This window comes from Metarhizium acridum, assembly GCF_019434415.1.
Source record: "Metarhizium acridum strain ARSEF 324 chromosome Unknown scaffold_13, whole genome shotgun sequence".
In the NCBI taxonomy this organism is placed as follows: Eukaryota; Fungi; Ascomycota; class Sordariomycetes; order Hypocreales; family Clavicipitaceae; genus Metarhizium; species Metarhizium acridum.
In genome coordinates, this window is record NW_027094016.1 from 616469 (window position 1) to 638164 (window position 21696).

At 51.1% G+C, this 21696-nt stretch overlaps 5 protein-coding genes across 5 annotated transcripts; 3 read left to right on the forward strand and 2 right to left on the reverse strand.

Moving 5' to 3' along the window:
• Positions 1-8919: 8919 nt before the first annotated feature.
• On the reverse strand, positions 8920-9150 carry J3458_002785 (uncharacterized protein; the record flags this gene model as incomplete). Its single annotated transcript, XM_007810456.1, has 1 exon — positions 8920-9150. One exon carries the CDS (start codon positions 9148-9150, stop codon positions 8920-8922), a length of 231 nt encoding a protein of 76 aa, XP_007808647.1.
• A 439-nt stretch (positions 9151-9589) lies between these two features.
• Positions 9590-9910, forward strand: J3458_002786 (uncharacterized protein; the record flags this gene model as incomplete). The annotated part of the gene is made up of 1 exon (XM_066117382.1): positions 9590-9910. The coding sequence occupies one exon, from the start codon at positions 9590-9592 to the stop codon at positions 9908-9910; it is 321 nt and encodes a 106-aa protein (XP_065977166.1).
• Positions 9911-11958: 2048 nt separating this feature from the next.
• Positions 11959-12963, forward strand: J3458_002787 (uncharacterized protein). The gene is made up of 2 exons (XM_066117383.1): positions 11959-12070; positions 12149-12963. The coding sequence occupies exon 2, from the start codon at positions 12311-12313 to the stop codon at positions 12776-12778; it is 468 nt and encodes a 155-aa protein (XP_065977167.1). The 5' UTR covers positions 11959-12070; positions 12149-12310; the 3' UTR covers positions 12779-12963.
• Positions 12964-13407: 444 nt separating this feature from the next.
• Positions 13408-16807, reverse strand: SPC98 (Microtubule-nucleating Tub4p (gamma-tubulin) complex component). The gene is made up of 2 exons (XM_007810457.2): positions 16612-16807; positions 13408-16555 (listed from the first exon to the last, which is right to left on the reverse strand). The coding sequence occupies exons 1-2, from the start codon at positions 16746-16748 to the stop codon at positions 14095-14097; spliced, it is 2598 nt and encodes an 865-aa protein (XP_007808648.2). The 5' UTR covers positions 16749-16807; the 3' UTR covers positions 13408-14094.
• Positions 16808-17172: 365 nt separating this feature from the next.
• On the forward strand, positions 17173-19806 carry J3458_002789 (uncharacterized protein). The gene is made up of 4 exons (XM_007810458.2): positions 17173-17610; positions 17670-17959; positions 18017-18122; positions 18178-19806. The coding sequence occupies exons 1-4, from the start codon at positions 17379-17381 to the stop codon at positions 18882-18884; spliced, it is 1335 nt and encodes a 444-aa protein (XP_007808649.2). The 5' UTR covers positions 17173-17378; the 3' UTR covers positions 18885-19806.
• The last annotated feature ends 1890 nt before the right edge of the window (positions 19807-21696 follow it).

Below are 21696 nucleotides of genomic sequence, written 5' to 3' on the forward strand. Positions count from 1 at the left end.
TCCGCATCGAGCAATATCAATATGAAGTGACCGGGGGTCTCTATCAACGTCCAGAAGACATAGGACAAAGCGAAACAAAGCTGAATACTTCAGACAAAGCTGAATACTTCAGAAAGCAGGCTCAGTGACCCCGATTCAGCAATACAAGTGCTGCCGCGTGTCCTTCTAGCCATACCTTACGTATATCGCCTTATCTGAAATAAGCTGTCCAAAATCCCCTCCGAGACAATATACCTCTAGTCTCTGCTATTCTATCCCAGTTCCAGACCCAAATATCTGCGTTTATCCTCTTTGGACCAGCCATATGCTTCATCCCGTTGAGCTCCGTCGTCTTACTGCCTCTCACCTTGGTTCTTGCATCTCCAACTCGCATGTCCCCCCTGAAGCACTTCCCAGGGCCTCCAGGCTGGCCCGTCATTGGCAACATCTTGCCAATAATATCGCCAACGCACCGAAAGGTATTACTTGCAGTAGGCGGCATAATAATGGGACGTATTAGCATACATCGGGGCTACACGCCAGCACTGGTTATCCACTCCGCCGAGTCCGCAAAACAGATTCTAGGTCGCAACTCCCAAGCCGCGGCATTGCGGCCGTCCTTCTACACGTTCCACACTGTTTGTCATCCCAGATACACGTGAAATTTTGTGGATAGATACCTAATCCCTCGCAAGATTGTGTCTAAAAATCTCTGGACAACCATTGGGGCCTCGGAATTCAACACGAGTCTGAGGCGTACTCGCAAAGAGATGGCTTCGGAAGGAACCAAGCCAGCCGTCAGAACCCATCTAGCTGATATCGACCGAGAGACCCGCCACCTGATGCGGCATCTGATGAATCGCTGTGACGACGGCCAAACCCCAGTGGACATGTACATGCCCGTTTCACGGCTGGGCCTTGGTCTCATGATGACGATGTGCTATGGTCGGTGAATATACCTCGAGGACCCTCTGACGACGGAAATTATAAATGTGGAAGACCATTTCCTAGGCCTGCAAAGTCCATCGGGAAATTACCTCGACTATTTGCCTTTACTGCCCCTATTGTCCTTTACGTCATTGGCTCGAAAGGCAGCGCGGTTGAGAGATCGGCGAGACACATGCGTTCTTAGATCCAAGGAGGTGAGAAATAAAACCGAAAACGGCACGTACAGCCCTTGTCCCTATACAGAGAATCATTTCAGCAAAAACCCGCTCAGTTCGAATGGAGTGTCGTTGATTTTGGTCACCTTGTCATCCGGCCTGCGAGAGCCATGGATACGATGGTGTAAGATACTGCTTACGGCTCGACCAGAGCTACAAGAAACGGCTTACAACGCAATCCACCGAGTTTACGAAACGGACAGTGAAGGCCTTTGATGCTATAATGAAGGATGAAGAAGAAGTTCCCTACCTCGCCGCGCTTGTCGAAGAGGCACTTCGGTATGGATATCCGTATACTCTAGGAGAACGAGCACCGTTAATAACGTAGTACTTCTGCAGTCTGTATTATCCTGCCCGCGTCTCCCTCCCCCGGGCTAGCATTCAGGAATTTGCATATCAGGGAGAACTCGTCCCACCCCACGTCATGATCATTCATAACGCGTGGGGTTATAATATGGGTATGCTTTGCAGCCTTGAAGTCGGGAAATATGGCGAAGGGCCGATACTGCGTGCAGGTTCCCTGGTTCATCGTGATATAGAAGTCTTTCGCCCGGAGCGGTGGCTTCAGAATCCCGACCTCCCGATTTTCAGCTTCGGGTTAGGGTATCGGATGTGTGCGGCATTGTGATTTGCACTTCGCGAAGTGTACACTGTGCTGATGCAAATGATGTGCACATTCTCAGTTTGCGTGGCAGAGCATGTTGATACCAACCCGATATCAGGATGTGGTGTTGCGCCAAACCTTGTGACTGGGCCCGCCAACGCAAAGCTACATCTCGAACCAAGAGATGCGGCAAGCATTGAAGGCATCTTAAACATTGATGAAAGCTCTTGGAAACTCTCCCCGTCAGTCAGCTTATGCGTCTGGGGTGCGGCTCACACCCGCCATCTCAGGTATCATCAGGTACACTGGTACGGAGTACTGAAATTTTACTACGCCATTCTGTCGGTACGTGAAAAGAATAGCATTGCTAGCAATAAGGAACATCTACCGTCCATGGACCGGAAAAATCAGCGTTGCTATACCTTGGTACTTTTCTTTCCTCAAAGATACGCAGCGGTTGCACGTCAGGCATCATATAGTTATTAATTGTGGTCATTTAGATCTTTCTCCATATCGTCCTTTCTCCATATCGTCAACGGCATATAAGGCGGTCTTGCTACTTCGCAATCCCAGCATGTTCTTTTAACAAAGATTGAGTCGTTCATTCAGGGCAACAATCATTGTCCAGATAGCAGTGATATAATAATACTTTGGTGATTGTATTACCAATTCTTTATACAAAAAGTCAAGAGTCTCTCTTTCTCTTAAAACCATTCCAAACCTATCATGTGGCAATGTTACTTTGCAAATGGCTTTAGTAGAGTTTACCTTTATTTCTTTTACTCCCTGTAAAACATTTCATCAACGTCGCAGTTACCCTATTTATGCCCCTTTACCATCACGGCATAGACAAGTTATTGGTCGATCAGACTAGGGGGCCTATATATAATTTTCGCTGGCACCATCGAATGGAACAAATAGATCGGTCAGTATAGCAGGGAAACGGAAAATGACGTCCGCATCGTCCTATATGCAACGGTCCAAGCAAGTGTGTTGGCAACCCGGCTAGGCCACTTGCACGAATACCTAAATGCTAGGGAGGAAAGAGAAGACAGAAAAAGAAATGGAGAGCTCAAGGGGACTAAGCTATCACTTAAATATACTTCGTTTTTAAAATGCTTTTTATTATTTCTCTTTCCTTTTATACTTTACATAGCTTTTTATGTATAATATACTCTATAGGGTATTTATGTAAAATTCAATTTTAAGCAATCAAATTGTACTAATTCTAGTACACGTACGACTTTCCCAAAGGCTAGTCTATGTCAAATGAAATAATGCCAGAATACCAATCATCTAATATATATTCTCAAAACTCTCTACATTTAAGCCTATATTAATACAAGTCTTGTCCGTTATAGAGCAGACCCCGTCTTTTTGCCTACTGTCATCCGCAAGTCTCTTCATCTCGGCAATTTCCTTTAGTGTAAACGGAGTATCTCTAAGTTCTCATTCTCGTCCAGCACAGCCCGGGCAGGACGTAGCCCCCATGGAAGTAAACCCAACCGCGTACTTCTGCTACAACTAGGGCATTATTCTCTCTTTACCAAGCGTGACATCTTTAAACTCAAAATCAAACTACCCACTACACCCGAGATTGTTCACCATTAAAAACTTCCATTTCCCTAACCGCAATGCCCTTAGGGAACCAATACTCCAGTCAAACGTGGGCAAAGTCCAGATCAGCCCAAGAGACATTCGTCACGGGGTCGTCTGCGTTGGTAATAGGGAAATTCTTTCCCCGGCCTGATTGGGTACGAATTGCGCAGACTTGGTATCTCCCACGCGGGGAGAACCAAATATATACAAGTCCAAATCAAATTCGAAGATGAGCCGCCGATAATATAGCCACGGCCACTCCAAGAGAATAGCCAGTCATGACCACTTGGAAGTTGGAGTGTAATGTCTTTTATTGCTGGACAGTTGTCAACATCTTGTTCTTTATGCCCTTGAAGCCTTCAAAGAAGCCTGTATGAATGCGGCAGTCTCGGCAGATTGGGAGCAGAGTATCACTATTATATCTGCACGTACATCGTTAGTAGACTTCCAATATATACTGTGGGTTGGTAAATGTTTTTCACTTACTCCCCAACCAGTCAACAGGCCGCTGCGACGTTTGGGAGTGGTGTTCCTGGTAAATTTATCTATTCCGTCGCCAACCTTGTCCGCCACGCCCCCGACAGAGTCCCAGAATGCCCTTCCAGACCTTTTTTTGCAAGTTTTCAAGTCTTTTATCGCGTCCTTTACGCTACCCGTTCCGTGAAAGGACACGATGATTTGTTTCTTCTTTTCGTTCACAACGACGTAGCCAGACGCCTTCAGCGCTGGGGAACTCCAAGACCACAACGGAATATGCGAGATCGCCGCAGCCGTTGGGAATACCGTCATCGCTAGGACAAACTTTAGTTCCGGAATTGACGTCCTTGCCGTCTGTCAAGTTATCACAGTATCCAAAGGCCGCATAGCGAGTATAGGTGTCAATAATAGGGATAAAATCCTGTGAGGCGATTTTTGCAGAGGTTGCTGCGACGAGGCCGAGCAGAACACTCAGGCGCTGTGTTGAGAGATGCATGGGGTTAAGGTGCAATCAAGGTCGAAACAGGCAAGTCTCGTGCTTGGATATTGTTATCTTTTTTTTCTTGATAGTTTACAAAATTTACTTCTCCTTGCCTGCCAAAACTTTATACACGTATATATATGCGTGTGTGTATGCTTGTATGTCAGAGTTGCCATTCTATATGCTACCGCGTTACCAATGGCTTTGACCTTATTTACGGCAGGCATGGTGCGATGCATACCGAGTCAGCGTCCACTTTTCATTCGATAAATGTTACAAGGTCCTCAACTCCGGGGACGTCGGCTACGCGAGTCTGACTCGTGAAAGTTACGCCGGCATAGCTCTTATGTCCCTTCCGATTAGCCCGTACCTTCTTTGCCTATAGCATGCAGCGCATCAATTTAATGCCATAGTAAACCTGATTCAAGCGATACTACAAGGTGACCATCTGAAATATGCAAGTTGACATGAAAAATAACGACCAATTACTTTTGATGGAAATCAGGCCCACGAAGACGAGGCGTCAGGCTCCTCTAGCAATTCCCTTGCGTTGATGCTTTTGCATCGGCAGACGTATACTCGACCACAACACTAAAAGTGTTTTAGACACTAATGGTTCCCGACAAGGCCGTTTAGTGAAAAGGTAGGCCTGGTCTTGACACCGTTCTCGCTCCATAGGCTGGGTTCCTGACATGGTCTGCACATTTCCGACAAGCTTCGCCACAACCCGTGTACTATGCCTCCTAGATAACTAATGGTCAATTCAAATTTTCAGTGGCAATAGACAGCTTGTCACTTGTGGGCTTGACCTTGATTGGCTGAATATACCTGGATCAACGTGGCACTACGGAGTACATGATTGTGACAAGGGCTCTACAAGGGCTTGGAGCAATAGCTCAATTCATCTAATAACCGTCTTTGGTATCAAAGGTCCTTGGCTCTCCTCAAGGCCTCGAGGGACCAAAGATCTCTATAAATACATGAAGTCGGTGAGGGTCTTTGCCCTAGGTCCCGTGATCGTAGCCCTCGTGTAACCGTGTGACAAGCAGCATATATTGAGCGAGGTCCCTCGCACGAGGTCTTTATACACTATACTCCGTTATAGCATCGTCAGCTGTCCCGTTTACAAAATGCAGACTCTAAAGCCTACTACATCACTCATCTGCCTGTTGGTCACTAGCATCAGTGCCATGGTAGCCGAAAACCCGCGTCCTGGCGTCCTCTTCTGCAGGGACATTGGGCAAGCCAAGCCATGCCTTTACATGTCCTGCCCTGCTGATAAATGCCGTATGCCCGTCTCTCCCCTCGCGTTTTGAAAACATGGTGCGACTGTAATCTCTGTCGTCTCTGTGAGCCTTGGGCAATAGTGATTATCTGCTAATTGTGCCAAGTCGATATGCCGACGGGTTGGAATGACCAAGTATCCTCTCTAAGGCCAGATGCGCATTGTGGGATCTGCACCTACTATCAGTAAGTTTGGTTAGCGGACGCGAAAGAGCAGATATTAATGAGCTTAGGGATTCTTCTTGTAAAGGCGGCTCCTTTAGTTCTTGGACTTCTGACCTGGAGGACGCCCCTCCCGGGTGGAACGACAAGATTAGTTCATTCAAGTGCTTTGGATAGCATGGACGAAACCACTGGGAATAGTGTATTTTAGAGGTTTTCTCCTTTTTCCCCGCTGGATTTCCCTCGCTCGTCACGCAAATGCGAGGGCTTTTCGTTGAGAGCAGTAGTGCCAAGATAGAATTGCTTATTTAAAGTAATAGCAATTATTACGTTCTTGCAGAGCTGTGGATTTTCTCGCAGCACGCACTCCTTTGGGCGCATACGAGAACTCTTCAATAACAAATCGCGGCAGCTCGGTGGTCGTGCCAAATGACTGCTTCGCGGAAAGTGGCATTTTTGACGATGGTTGGCGCTTCAGCATGGCCGACTGCCGGTGTTCGCGTAGACCGCTCATGACTTTGATTCAAGCGCCGCTAACCGACTCATTCCCACCAAAGATTTTATAACGTCTTTTAAGCAAGCCAGTTGAGGAGCTTAAGAAACACTCAACACCCATCAGACAGGAATAGTGACCCAAAGCCGGAGTGAGAGCGGCGACTGCGGGATGAGGCCAGAGTGAATAGGTGAAAAGATGTCTGGTTTCCATTCTCGGCTTTGGCAATCCCATCAAACTCTATTTGTATCGAGTTGATTTAAAAAAGGGGCTAGATGCAGGACATCTAGTAACACTGTATTTTGGCCGTACCTAGGCCAGGGAACTGCAACTAACCACGCAAATCTCTATTTATAAGGTTTGATGCAGAAATGGCCGCGGTGGCCGATGAGCGATTGCCGAGGGCTTGAGACAAAAGCCGCCCCTTTCAACCCCAGCCACTTTTGGAGTCATGATACAAACTAATAGTTGAGGTGTTTGGTAGGCCGAGCAGTCATATTTCGTGATTTGATGATTTATTCTGAGAATAGTACGGCGTCTTTCCACATTGGTCGCTTTGAGATGGATATCATTCGGTGGCTGCGTGTAAACTAGATGACACAGCTGCTGTGATGAGCGATCTGACGTTTTGGAGGATAGAATTGATGCGTATAAGCGGAAGATTATTTCCCCAGTTCGACCTGACAGTATGTACATCATGGCGGCGTTTCCAAGTCGAATCGTGAAAAAGTATCTGCCATGTCTCAAAGGAGAGACACCACAGCACAAAAGGAGACGAATCCGTGTTCAAGTTGAAAAGAAGAAAAATACCCCCCCTCCAACAACCACGCCATAAGAAAACGCCACGCGGTAAGACGGTCCCGATACAGTCGATTCAACGCTCATTCGAGCCAGGGATCTCTCGCCAAGTAAGCCGCGCCAAGGGCCCTCTGCACCCTGCCAAGACGTCAACTCTGCATCGTTGCCACAGGTCTCAGATAGTCTCCCAACCGAATCGTGGGCCGAAGGCGGACGGGCATCACGCAACCACGCCGTGCCACTTGCTCAAAGCAGCGGCAGTCGGGAAACATGCAAAGAAGCAGCAGCGGTGACTAGATTCGACAGAGCCGGCGCCTTTTGTCCGTCCATGGCGCAAAAGCAAGCCAAAGCCGCGGTCAAGCTTACCAAGCACCAGCATGCAGCACGCCGCATCTCATCCAGACACACCGCCTTTGTCGCAAGGTCGCAAACCATGGTGGCCAAGGATGTGGCATTCTTCACAAATCCGTATTTGAGAATCATCCAACGATTCAGACGCAGCAACCGCAAAAAAAAGGAAAGAAAAGGGAAGAACGTAAAGGAGAGGAGGACATGCACCCATACAACTCTCTACCCGCCCAACGCAACCCCGTCGCCACCATGGACCAAATACCAAACGAGGCAGCGCAACTGGAAAAGAAGACAAAATCAACAATGACAAGAAACATAATTAGCCTCGGGGTTCCATGGATGCATCCGATCCTCCCCCACGGCCAATAACACCTCCCACGCCGTGTTGCCCGTCCATCCCACCACCAGCAGCCCATCATCACCAACCACCACGGTCAAACCAAGACATTCGACGCACCTCGACCCAAGCACACCCTTCAAACCAAAAAGAAAGGGAAAAAAACACGTCTGCACTTCCCACCCGACAAGCAACTCATCGGGTGTCGGTATGGCACAGCTACATGGGAGCCACATTCCTCATCGGCCAGATCCCCGTCGTCATCAGCCGTCACTCACAGCCGGTGAGGGAAAAATAAAAGGCGCCCCGTTCGATAAGCACCACGCTTCCAATTCGACAGATACTCACCTATGAGTACATACCGCCAGATTACACGTCATGCAAAGTTGTACCGCCGTCGCACATTCATCAAAGGCAGCAGAGGTGCCGTCCACTTGGACATGGCCAACAGGCTTGTGACCGTTTCATGGGTTTCCCCTTCTTTCTTTTTCCTTCTTCTTTCTTAAACCCCTTCGCACCGGGTTTCAAGCCTCTTGGCCCCAGATCGGCATGCAGGTACCGGGATTTGCCTGGGCCGGACGCCATGTGCTTCTCTGGAAATCTTCTGCAAGTCTACCCGACACCACGTTCCCGTGTGCAACGGCGGCTGCTGAATGGACAGAGTGCTCATTTCAATCTCGTCCAACGAAACCGCCCATCACAGTTGTCGCATATCTTCATGCCATGTACCTGGGGACACGACAGCATGAAAATATGCATCAGCACGTCACGCTGGAGCATCGGCTTGGAACAGACATGTCAACATGTGGGAAAAAAATATGAATTCCTTCACCACCGTTTTCCGTCCCGCGAAATCTGGCTACTGGAACGTCACGCCATATAACAAATCTATACCTGCATTACTCCCTTGCCGTCCTTTTTTCGTTTCTCTTGGCTGATGCCCCATCTTCTTCTTTCTCCTTCCTTCCCTCCCTCCCCATTGTTCCACATTAATACGTCTTGTGATACATAAAAATCAGTCCAGTGATATGCCCGAAACTCCCTGTGCCGCTGGAATGTAATGGAAAAGAAATAAAACACAGATGCCTGTGTAGAATATAGGCCCATGGAAAATTGGCCCATACCCTAAGAACGAATGCAAGTCGGGGCCGATGTAGCGTGACAAATCGCTGCAAGGCGCTCAATGCCCATTTACTTGCGGCTGGGCATGCTCCATTTGTCGGCCCTGAAGCTGACGGGGCTTGGTGGAGGGGGCGCGGGAACAGTGTAGTCGTTCTCCTGGATGCGTCGTACTGGTGTTGATGGTCGGTTGTCCTTGTAGGACAAGTTGGCGTTGAGGCTGCTGTACAAGTCTTGCGACGTGAACAGCCGCAGGTTATTTCGCTGAGAGGGCATGGCGACGGGTGAGGCGATGTGAGGCATGTTGTTTGCAGAGGGGCAGTGATGGACTGGACAGTCTTTTTTTTTTTCTTTTTCACTTTTGACAGCAACGAGTTAGTCATCGGAAGCAAAATTGAATATGCTTTTTTTAGAGGCGGAAGGCGGAACGCATACAGTAAGTTTCAGCTTGTTGCGCTCCACGTCGATAGAGTTGAACACGACGAGCTTGCGTAAATCTGTGGGTAGAGTTGGCAGAAAACTGGGAACCGAGGCTGTGGAACCCAAGCAGCTCTAAGGATAGAGCAGGATAGTTGCGTGACGGGTATATTCTGTGGGCCACCAACTTTGATCGACGCCGACGAGGTGGAAATATGGAGCGGGATGTTTATCAGGACTAGTGTTGGTGCAATGCAAGCAGAAGTGCAACTTGGAAGCAGAGAAGAAGAGAGCGTGTTGGTACAAGTGGTGGTGAATGTCGTGAATGGAGGCAGCAAAAAAAGTAGGCAAGCCGGGCCCGGGGAGTGGTGAATTTATGTCAAAAGAGAAAGACAATGAAAAGAGATGCTTGTCTGCCAGACAATGGCATGCAGGGCCAGAACGGGGGCAACAAACGAGCCATGGCCCGAGGAAAGGGAAAAGGAATTTGGGAGCCTCGAGCCGAGAGGTTCAAGTGGTCGACGTGGACGGACGGGGAGTGAAGACTCAGTCAGGTTGGGGGTGGGGAAGTTCATGCTCCAGGTTGAAGCGAGATGGTGAATGGGGTCAATGGGAAGGAGCGTTGAAGGGGCGTGGAAGGAGCTAAGCGACAAGAACGGGGCTGAAAAGCGGACAAACGGGGCCAACCAAGGGTGTGTGCCTAGTGGCTTGGTTGGTGCCAGGCAGGAGTCAGGGCTGCGTTGCCTCAAAGAGCTTCAAAAGTCCAATGTTGAGCTTGACATGCCAACGTTTGAAGCCGGCACAGCATGCCTCACATGTAACCAGCCGGCCGGCCTGCCCCGACTTGTCAGTGCCCGGATGAGTTGTGCCGCGTACTTACTTGGAGCACAATACGGGGTACGGCCCTTGTGCGTACCTAATGTACATACATGCCTACCGAGTAGGTACCTGCGTACATATACATACCCAGGTGCGTGTGCCTGCTGCGAGACAATGGCTGCAGTGCATTCTGAAGCCGGGGCGCTCCTTGCTGTGCCTGAAAGCACCGTGTTCAGCATCGTCCATTGCATTCCTGCGTCTTCAGTCTCCCCAGTGCAGATGAGAGAACATAAGTGACCAAGGAGCAACGCTTGTGCATGAAGCCATCACGGCGGGATTGGTACATGGTACACGGCCTGTGTGCGAGCTTGGGGTCTTGAGAAGGCAGGTGCAACCATGCTTCAATGGGAGCTTTCTGCCTTTGATTTCAATGTTGGTCAGGACAATAAAGTCCGTCAAACACACCAGCGTCATCAGCATCAGCACCAGCAGGAGCACCAGCAGGAACATCAGCCCCCAACTCTCAAAAAATCATCCCATCTCAAACCTCGGACCCCCAAGAAAAGGATAAATATTTCATCAGCCACTCACTACCCGCGGGGGGGGGGGGGACGAGACCCCAAAGGCCCCTTCAACCGATCCCTAAAAAAGCAGCTGGTTGAGCCAGTCGGGGCCTAAGGAGGTCGGTCTCTTCGTTTGGCACAAGCACCTGCAATCTGGGGTTGCAGGCACACGACACGTTGCCCTCAGCAGATGAAAGATGAGTTACAAGGTGTTTGCGCCAAACCGGACGTTGGAACCTGCCAAACAGTCAGGCATGCTAGCACGCAGCCTGCAGGTACGCATCCCTTTTTCCTGGCTGCCTTACTGCGTCCACGACGACACCCAGCCGCCATGATTTGGACCCAACAGCTCTGACCCGTCAACGGAGTACGGAGCGCAGGATATGCGGAGTAACAAGGCAAGAAGTTGTTGGGAGCTAGTTGCGAAGGAACGCGAATGCAGAGATTTGCTCCCGCCGCCATTGACACGCATCCAAACGCACATCTGCCTGGGGGAGGTACCTCGCGCACGCTTGACTCATCGCAGCGAAGGCTCAGCTGGGGGCGCATGCAGGAATCATGATTCAAAGACCAGACAGAGTCGCCCACATCAGAAGCCAACTGGCCCTAGAACCATCCTTTCTTATCACTCTCGCCCCCAAGGACCTGCCCCGACGACTGCGGAAATGTGTTGGAGCAACATTCGCCCGGGCCAGCCTGTTTAATCAGACTTCCACCAACACAGGGCCACAGACCTTCACATGGGCGAGCCGCAATGTTGCAGTAGACGTACGTTAATTTTTATTTCGTCTCTGTCTTCGCAATACTAGTTGCTCGCCGGTGAATAGAGTGCCGCCGCTCGCTATCTGAAAAGAAGAAAAAAGAAACGCAATAAAAAACGGCCGTGGCTAATTTATTACCCTAGGCCCGACGCTTGACGATGAAATGGGCCAAGCAAACATTCCAGAATCCAGAATCTTCCAAAATAAAAAAAGTCTGGGGAAAGAAAGCACGCTTGCATTGGGGACATGGCCAGCAACCAGGGTGCTAGCACTTGAGATTTGTGGGTGTGGCAGCGACGGACGGCAACGTAACAGAAAGGGGCCAGTGCCCTGCTATTTCTAGCAATGCGCTTTGCTGTCTGGGGCTCGGTGGCCTCGTGCGACTAGGTATCCTTGCACCATAGAGCCTGCCGCGGGTTGGTTGTCTTTACATTTGTCCCTACAGGAAAAACAAGCCGGACGGCGCCGGGCAGCAATGCTTTCTTTGAACGAGGTGCACCAAACGAGCAGGAAGACCATCTAGGCCATGGAAAGGTTTTAGCGCCCGTCCCCTTCAAAGAATCGGCACATCCGCTTAAGTAACACAAAACCCGTCGATTTTTTTTGAGGGGGTGGGCACCCAACCATTTACTATCTCTTTACCCCGGACTTTTTTCATCGTCGGTAAGTTGCCCCGTGTCTTTCTGGCGAGAACACAGACTCGAAAAACCACGAGCCCACTGCATGTCTAAAGGATGAAAGAGGTCGTGCTTCGCCGGGTGTCGGACCCTGCAACGCCGCTGTTTTCAATGACATCAACATATCAATAAACAACTCGTTCGGAACTTGAATAGTAGGTCAACTGGGGGGCTGATAATCAATTATCCCGTTTGACAACAACAGTTTGCACCGAGTAGTGATCTGATGACATCCGCCGAGGGCGGGCGGATACGGAGCTTGTGGCAGCTGTTTGGCCCGTTCCGAGGCGGCTTCATGGATGGGCGCTGTCAACACGTGAGAATGGGCTTGTATGTGGGTTATGGCAACATTGGGAGGTGGAAGTTTGTTTCTAATACGGCTATCATAATAATATGTCTACGCACTGATTCGAGCAGGTTCCATCTCCATCTTGTACAGTCAATGACGCGAGCCCTACCGTGTTGTTCCGATCGACAGAGCCACGCGGTACTTTCTTCACGGGTAGTTGATCAATATTTGTTCAAGAAGAATGAAATCATGTACAATATCAATTCGAAACTTGTGGGCGTTCGACGCTGGATTGATCAGGTTTTCATGCTCTGGAAACCACATCACGGCACACTCGATACTATTGGTGCTGCCAGGAGAGCGATGCAACGGGAATTGTCAAGGCAGATGAGTCGTCAAAAATAAAAAAAAATTCTTTGCGGAATCCTGCCGGCGGCCGCTTCGGAATACTAAAGCGTTCCGTAACATCCATGACTGGCAACAGCTCAACGGAATTTCTCGTCTGTTTCCCCGGCTTGTGGGGACTTTACGCAGCCATGTCAACAAGCGAATGAAGGCAGCTTTACGACGCGAAGCTCCATCATCTAAACAGGGACGATAAAACCTCAATGCGACTGACACCAACAAGTGAAACCCGAGCCAGGTTCCTGGATTTTCATCTCTTGTCTTTGAGACCCTGTCACTGTCTCGTATTAGGAAAGCTTCCAAGTCGGGCAGAACGAATTTTCCTCGACCCCTGACCCTGCATAAAAATGCTCTGTTGTCAGGGCGTCACATCCACTTGGACCAGCCTTCGACATAGGGGCGGGATGATTTGCCCCTAGAGAGCCTAATGACCATTTCCTTTTTCGACGGTTGACCGCGACAGAACCGCCAACGCCCAAGCAAGTATGATCTAAACGTACAAGCATTTTCAGTACTTGTAAGAAGACATACAAAGCATGAGTAGCCTCCCCTACGGCTCACCTAGTATAACATGCCCATCAGAGACATCAGCGTTGCAATACGGGAGCCCTACAAAAAGACAATGTTGAGCATATGATTTCGTCTTCATGGCGAACGCTTCCCAGGCCTCCTGCAACCGTACCTAAATCTCATGGAAAGTACAAAATCCTATTCTCTCGCGCAGGCCGCCATCGCAAACTTGGTGAAACGTGGGCCGCTAACGCGTAACTAATAACCCACGCATCGCTTTGGAGGAACTTTAAGTACTGTATCTCGTGGAAGGTGCCATTTCTCACAGCCACCAGGTAGTAGTCATCCTTTCACGAAGTTGGCTCAGATGGTACTCCAAAGGAGCTACCGCAATGCCTGCAAAGAATGGGCTTCCACTAGCGTCATGCCCAAGATTCAAGTTTAGCTGAGCAGGAACATGTGTAGTGAAACATGGACCAAACAAAATGGAATTGCGAGAGAAAACGCATACTAGTAAGAAGCCACTGGGATCAATAATGGCAACGCATGCCGAAGGTGAGCCGCAGATCGCCTTCGCAAGACATGGAGAGTAAGACATCATGTTCAAGTCACCCATTTTGTTCGACTTAATACTCCATATCATACGTCGCGAACACAGCGGGCAAAAACGATGCGATCTCATGGTTAATCTTCGACTGGTTCATTACATCGTTACTTCGTCCTTACTATGGGCCATATATACACCAGCATCTTTTCTGCACATGGGCATCAATGCACATATTGTAGGAATAAAGGATAAAGGCCCCTCACGCCTTGGACGTATTTGCCGAAGCAGCAGCCTTAGTCCTCGTCTTCCTCCTCGTCGGCTGATACACATCATTAAAGTTCATAGCTACGCCCAAAAATCTCATATCCACATCCGGCTGGTAGGCCAAGTCACCAAGTAGCATCTGCAATCTACTTCTAAACGAAGCCCCCAACTGCTGCAATCTTTTTCTCAGCTCAGGAAACTCAGATGGTACATCCTTTTGACCGCCAATATTGTCATCGAGATCAGATCGCATCGAAGAGCGTACATCTGCTTCCTGGCGGCGCGTAAAGTCAGACACACTCCAGCTGTATAGCCCATCTACAGACTTTCGGTAGCCTAGCATCAACTCCAGCAGGAAGCTGAGTTGTCCGCGGTATGAAGACTCGTCGTCGTCGTCTTCTGAGCCTTGATTTCGACGTTTTGCACCAAGCAGACCCTTGTGCGTAATATCGGTGAGGTACCGTTGGTGGGCGTTGATGAGGTCATCCAAGGTGCAGCCTTCCTTATGGATCCGCTTCTGGAGCTCATCCCACGATGATTCAATCACTTCGAAGAGGATATAGTACTGGAGTTGGCCGACAAAATGGGTCATTTCGGCAAGGGTGCCGCGGGTAGATTTCCATGTCTGCGAGACGACGGGGTCAGAGTTTTGTAGAACACCGCGCGAGCCGGTCATGCACCTGCGCCAGGTGGTGAGAAGGGCGAATTCGACACGCTTGATGCGCCACAGGTAATTGAATACCTTGAGGTATTGGCGGTTGCCCCACTGCGTCACGACGACATCAACGGGAGCGTCGATTTTGTAATCCAGTGTAAAGCAGTCCCAGCCCAAGTCGTTTTCGGAGAGTTGAAGCACTCTTGCATCGAGACGGCGGAGAACCTCGGGGGAGTCGTATTGCGCGTTGGACCCGCGGATTGCGTGTTCAAGTTGGGCTGTGAGCGTGTGTCGGTATTGGGCGCTGACGGGCAGGTCTAGATTTGCGGCGAGGGACTCCATGAGGAGAGCTATGAAATCCCCTTGGCCGAGGAGGATGTAGTTTTTGAGAGCTTGCAGGTGCTCGAAGAGATGGAACTTGCTGGACATTAGATCCATGAGGCGCTGCATGGTGGTCTTGTATGCCTCGTCGATCCAAGCTTCCAGTGTTGCCGTGTCCCCGTACCGAAGTTCCTTTGACGCCGCCTTGGAGTATTCCTCGACCCATACCGAGTCTCCGCAGCTGTGTCGGATAAAGTTGAGAGACTTGCCAATTAGGAACACCTTTTGGGAGAAGTCCTGGGTAATGATGCTGGGTACCATGCTTTGATGGATCTCATACTTGTCTGTCCAGACATTGCCAGCTCCTTTCAAGTGGGCAACGTCGGCAGGTTTGTTCTGCTCTTGGACGAAGAACTCCTGGTACGGGTCTGACAACTCTCCATCGTATATCCAGTGACGCAATATATCATAAAACGGCCTTGTGAAGCTGCCTAGTAGCCTCTCGGCAAAGGCAGCAACCACTGGATCACCGTGTGACGACGAGAAACTGTGAATGAGAGAGATGAGTTGCCCACCAGTTTTATTCTCCGACTCCTTGGCCATGACGCTCATTAGCCGTAGGCCCATTGTTGCTTCTCGCGTCCACACAACACATCTTTTCAATGTGACACCAGCTTTTCCAACTCCCCCACGAGGTTCGCTTTCATCAAGTGACGAGAGAGCGCTTCGGACCTGGCTTTCTAGGGCTGCTACAAGGCTGAGGTAAGACCGAAGTTCGCTCCCGATAGCGGACCGCAAACTTTGTCCCAGTAGACCTGTAGCTGGTGTGTTGCAGTACTCGTCAAGACCTCGGTATAGGAGGGATGGCTCGGCGAGGGTATGGAGAATGGACACGAGAGGCAGTGGGACAGTGGGGGGCAGCCTGAGGGTTTCCGGTTTGGAGAATGGAAGTGTCGTTGACGATAGTCCTTGGAGGGTAAAGGGCAGATCTCGCAGGATATCGGTCTCGGGAGGGTCAACCTCGGTGTAGTTATTAGCAAGTAAAGTTGATTGTAAGGAAACGGCCCTCTTTGGGTGTTCTTTCCCAGCGTAGCTTGGTTTTGGCGCGGGGACATGCTTCAACCCCTCTGGTTGTAAGGCATCCCGGAACTGCTCTTCCTCCCCCTTGGGGACCGGAGTTGTGGCCTTGGTCCGGTCTCGACCTTGTCTTTTAGCGGCATCTCTATGGATTGCCTCTCGGTAATTTGGTGCGGAGGGCTTGATCGGGCTGAGAGGCAGCGGTTCATTTGGGTCTGGTGAATCGGCCAGTTGGTAGAGGAGATACAGGATGGCCCATTTGTTGTCGAGCACAGGCAGTGCGAGTAATCGCGAGTATAGATTTGAAAATGTCAATGCCAGACTGGGATTTGTCTGAATCAGCCTCCGCTTGATGAGGTCTGAGGCATGGTTTACGTCGGCGGAAATGGATGGACCTTGAGGACTGCCAGGTCGTCAGCAAGGGCTCACGGGGCGATGGAAGAGGAGGTAACAGCGTACCTGTCGATAATGGACAGCGCATTCTTCAAAATGGCATCGTGACGGTCCTGGGCGCTATCTGCATCTTCGTCGGGATCATGCGGGACAATGTGGGCTATTAGATGCTCGAGTGCCCCTATGATGCGTTCCGACGCCATTGCTGCATGGCCGCACGAGGGATGAGCTGGTGTTGGGGATGATGGCGGTGGTTCGTAACGGATTGAGGGCTTGGATCTTAGATGCAGAGATTGTGACGCGGTAGACGCGACGAGGGCCCCATGGCCTCAGTGCCGCTGGCTCCAGTAACTGGGCACGGCGTCAAAGGCTCCAGGGCTTCAATGTTTCAAATGTCGGCACGGGGCACCGCTGCAAGTGCTGCGTTTAGCGCCAGGCAGCCCTGTGGCCAAGTGGGCGACGGGACGAGGCCAGCCCGTCATGTATGGGGTACCGGCAGACGAAAGAGCTTCCCCGCCGCTCCCAAGTACCCGCAACACGTTGTCGTCGCCGGCCCGTCCGCGACTGCTCAGTGTCTGCTTCTCGGCAAAATTTCGACTCCCATCCATCTGCTGCTCTCTCCCTAACGTCGACGCTGCCCATCTTCCGCCATCAACTTCGCAACCTCACCATGCTCTGGTCATCAAGCTGACTCTGGTGCCACGATCGCATAACTCTTCGCATTCGATTGATGCAACTCATGACCCGTTCTCCACGTCGCGCGTTGCAGTCTCGCCGCACGCGACGTTGAGGACGTCGACCGTGATCCTGCCTCCACAACCCCGTCCTCCACTATGCCCGACATCGACCCGGCGGCCCTGAGCCGTCCGGCCGCCAGCCTGACGACCCCGACTCTATCGAACAAAACTCTGTCCATCACTGCGCCTGGCTCCGGAAAGCCTGTGAAAACTAGCCAAATCATTCCTGCCCGCATTGATCTTGAACCGGTGTATTCCGCGCTCAAGGGCGCCATCGGCGGAGAGAAATGGTTGGTGTATAAGGAGTCGACAACCGAATTCTTGACCGGTAGGGCATCGTCACGTCTCGATACCGTGATGCGCGGGGTATTGCTTACACTGTACAAGGCCGTCTCAGCCAAGCCGAATACTCGGAACGAATCGATCCCATCCTGGCCGACAGCAATGGCGAGAAGGACCATCTTCACAATCAGCTCATTGCCGCCATACTCGGCAATGTCACACGAGAGATGCCCGATCAGGGCCTGGCACCTTGGGTCAGCGCAAACGACAAGCCCATTCCTGGCGCTGGCAGCAAGCCTGTCACAGGTGATGCTGCTGAAAGAAGGTTGAAAGGGGAGGTGATGCAATTACCACCTCGAGATCGTAGGCGCATAAAAGACCTTGCCCACAACGATGTAACTACCGACTTGCGCCACTCATTTGATTTTCATTACACTGACGCGCCTCTTTAGTATGATCCCCACGAGAGCTTGTCAAACCTCTTTGCAGACACGCACCGCAAATCATCCACATCCGTCGAGGCCGTTCCGACCACTGCAACTGGTATAAACAACATGAGTGAGTACTTGTACCCATTCAAAGGCTTCGACACAAAAATTCTGATTGTTGTTAGACTTTGACTTGGAAATTAGAAAGCGATTTGCGCAGCCTTTGGCTATTGAGTCTGGGGAGTTCCCAGATGTTGGCGTAATAACCGGGCGCATGTTACCATTCTGCTACGAGGCAGGGCTTCCCAGTGGTCACGCAACAGACGCGCCACAACTAGTAACAGTGGCTACAGAGACGTTTATCAAGGAAGTATTGACCCAAATATTCAGCCGCACGCGCAGTAATGGTGCCGGTGACTCGGGCACAGCGGGCTACGGCGTCGGCACGACATGGATCCAAACGCACAAGTACAAGAAACAGCTTCATCGAGAAGAAGAGGCGGCTCTTCGTGGAGAAATCACGCGTGATAAAGGCGGATTGCTTCCTGTTGAGGCAAAAGCTGCCAGTGAACGCGGCCCGCTTGGCATGGCTGACTTGAGACTGGCCCTCGAAATGGCGGATACCGGCATGGCCCAATTCCCTGTTCTGATGGCGCAAGCCATTTATGGGTATCGCGAGGGCGAGCTTGAACAGTGGGACGACTATACGTGGTATTATCACGAGCCTCCCCCGGTTGAGGAATTTGTAGATGGCTGTGACGCCAAACCCGCCATCAACGGATACGGAGACGCCATGGACTTGGACCAGGAAACATGGTGGGACGGAGCAGAGACCAGTGATATGGATATGCTGGATGGGATGCTGGACTCTTGTCTTGCCGTGGGATCATAGGTTGGTGCCACGGCAAAGACGGCGCACGAGTGCGACAAAACGGAGTCGTCCATGTCGGAAGTGAAGAAGGAAGAGTCCTCACCAGAATACAAGTTCGAGTCGGACTAAAAGTGTTGTAGCGTTTTGTAACATTGAGCTAACGTCGCAGTATATTGGGAAAGAAAGGGGGCCGGTGTAGAATGAGCTTGGCATCAGCATCATTGACTTTTGGCGCATTGCGGACGGACGTCATACCCGGTGCTTTTTTTTTGGTTTAAGCTTTTTGTTTTTGTTTTTGTTTTTGTTTCTAGGCTTGTTTTTTTTTTTTTTTTTTTTTTTTTTTTTTTTTGGATGTGTCTTGGTTGGCTTGGCTTGGCTTCGTTGTCTTCCAGTTGTAACAGATAAGAAGGGATTCTGGCGTCGCGGAGCAAAATGGTGCCGTTGAGAGGGCTCATCCGGCTGGTAGAAGAGGATGCGGTGCTTGAATGCTTGTATTTGTATGGGACGATACCCATGAGGCTCCATGGGGCCCAGCTGGTGTATAAGCGCAGAGGGAACTGCGTACAACAAAAGTCATGTCTCGAAGCTGGCGAGTCGCCATCAGGGCCCGATGCCCAGACAAGCTACTTAGGAGCTGTATCAGAATAGACTTTGCCCTGTTGTCGCGACACTGCCCGTCTTGGACTGTGCTCATACCCATGCTCTGTATACTTGGACCGTAGTTGGTCTGGGCCGGTGTGTCGATTTGGATATTTGAGTGCATGCCTCTTGGGCTTTCATGGAGTTTGTCGGGGAAGAAAGGCGTGATTCTGGGAAGACTTTGACGCCCGAGTACGCTTTTGTCCGTTCTGCGATATGGACATGCTTCATGACACGGCATCATTCGCACTGGGGTTCGCCGGAGTGGACTGGGGATTTTGGCAGTCACGATGATGTTGGCCGGCACAGCTGTCTTCAACGTATGAGATGTTGCTACTCGTCTATTCCAGCTGCTTGCTCTGACGACTACGTTGCCGCGGGGGTTGAATTCGTGCTACCATGCGCTTTCTGTTGGCCTTTGCGATGGCTATGCATGGGATCATTTGTGTATATCCTGTTTCTTCGCCGTTATATGGCTGTGTATTGGGCTTCACTTTGCTCGTTCAACACGGGGCAAATGCACGTCTGATGACAAGAGTCGCGGTGGTAACAGTATCGCCCCTTTACGCATCGTCTACATCAAGTCAGGTTGACTAGAACGTGAACTGGGGTCAGTGAGGATACGGCGTCCTTGTGCGGGTTCTTCATTGGCGATTCAGGCACCATATGATGGGAAGAGGAGGGCACATGCAAGCATTTCTTTATTCACCACCGTTAGGCCCGCAACTACAATCGACTCTGTTGCATCTTCGACTGGTCCCCTACACCTTTTCGGCTGCCCGCGTGGCGACGAGTTTTCGAGGCATCCAAAGCAGCAAAGTTAGCGACGGCACATTTGTGCCTTGTCAGCTTGCCAGCCTCAGTTGACGACTGGGCGGGCGTGACAGTGGGCCAGGCAGTCCGTTTCACGAGAGCCAAATGCATCCATACAGCCGGGCGAAGGAAGTGAAAAAGAGAAAAAGGAAACAACAACAAAAAAAAATGAGCAATTGCCGACGCTGCCGGCGACAATGTGCATCCCTCTGCATCACTTGTGTGACTTTGTGTCAGTCGGTTGTGCAACGCAAAGCAAGCGTTGAAGAGTCAGTTGTAGCGTCAAATGCAGGGCGGCATGACACCTGCACGCACGCACGCACGGAAGGCAGGAGCTCTCCATGTCAGTCAGCTTCCAGATCTGTTCTGGAGCTCCAGGACGCGAGCTTGGCCGGGGGAAGCTTGCTGCTGGTTGACAAGTCCGCCACGCCCCCCCTCCTGCCCTCGATGCAGCGGAGGCGCGGGACGTGTGGTCCGTGCGCTCTTCTAGAAAGCTTCGCTGCGAGCCTCTTGCCCGTCATGTTCCCCTCCTCCAGGCCGAGAGACCCCTCCATTGATTGCCTGCCTGCCTGTCTGCCTGCCTGCCTGTCTGCCTGCCTGCCTACCTTTCAATGTCCAAAGTGCTGGTGGCGCGCCTTTTCCGGAACATTTACATCGACAGATTGACACAGCTTCCCAGCTTCCTTGGCCGTATCCACTCGGAGCACCTGAGACCTTGTCTTTTCTTCCTTTCCTTCTGCTTCTTCTTCTTCCTCCTCGACCCGCTTGGAAACCATCGCGTCGAGTCGCTCATCCATCAACCCGTGCACCCGCGACTTGCCCCTCACTGCTTCAAGCCGACTTTCCAACGTTGGCATCGCTCCGTCGCCGTCAACAACTGCGTTGAGGCAAGAGGCTCATCCATCACCGTTGCGTTGCGTCTTTGCTCCGAGTCTGGCTCCCGTGTCTCCCTCTCAACCCGGAGCTCAAGCCCCTCCCATCCCTCTTCCCTCTTCCCTCCATCTCATCCCCATCCCCATCCCATCTCATCCGGGCTGGTGTCGGCTGGCTGAGTGGTCGCATCGTCCTGCACAGCAACACCGGCCACCGCAGGGTTCTCCCCGAGGCCCCAGTGGCAACTGCAACGACCCCTCCTCCTCTTCCATCTCCCATCTCTGCTTCTCTGCTCCATTTTCCTCAGCTCCCCATCTCCCCAAGACCTTGGCTTGGCTTGGAATATTTCCGCCCTCGGTCTTGACTGTCGCTAACTGGATCATTTCCTCCCCAAGGTGAGTTGATGGCCATTCCCTCTGCCCTACAGCTCCCTGTCATGGCATTGGCGTGCCAGCTTCATGGGGCCAGTAACCACAATGACGTTTCATTGCGCCGCTCAGTTGATTCA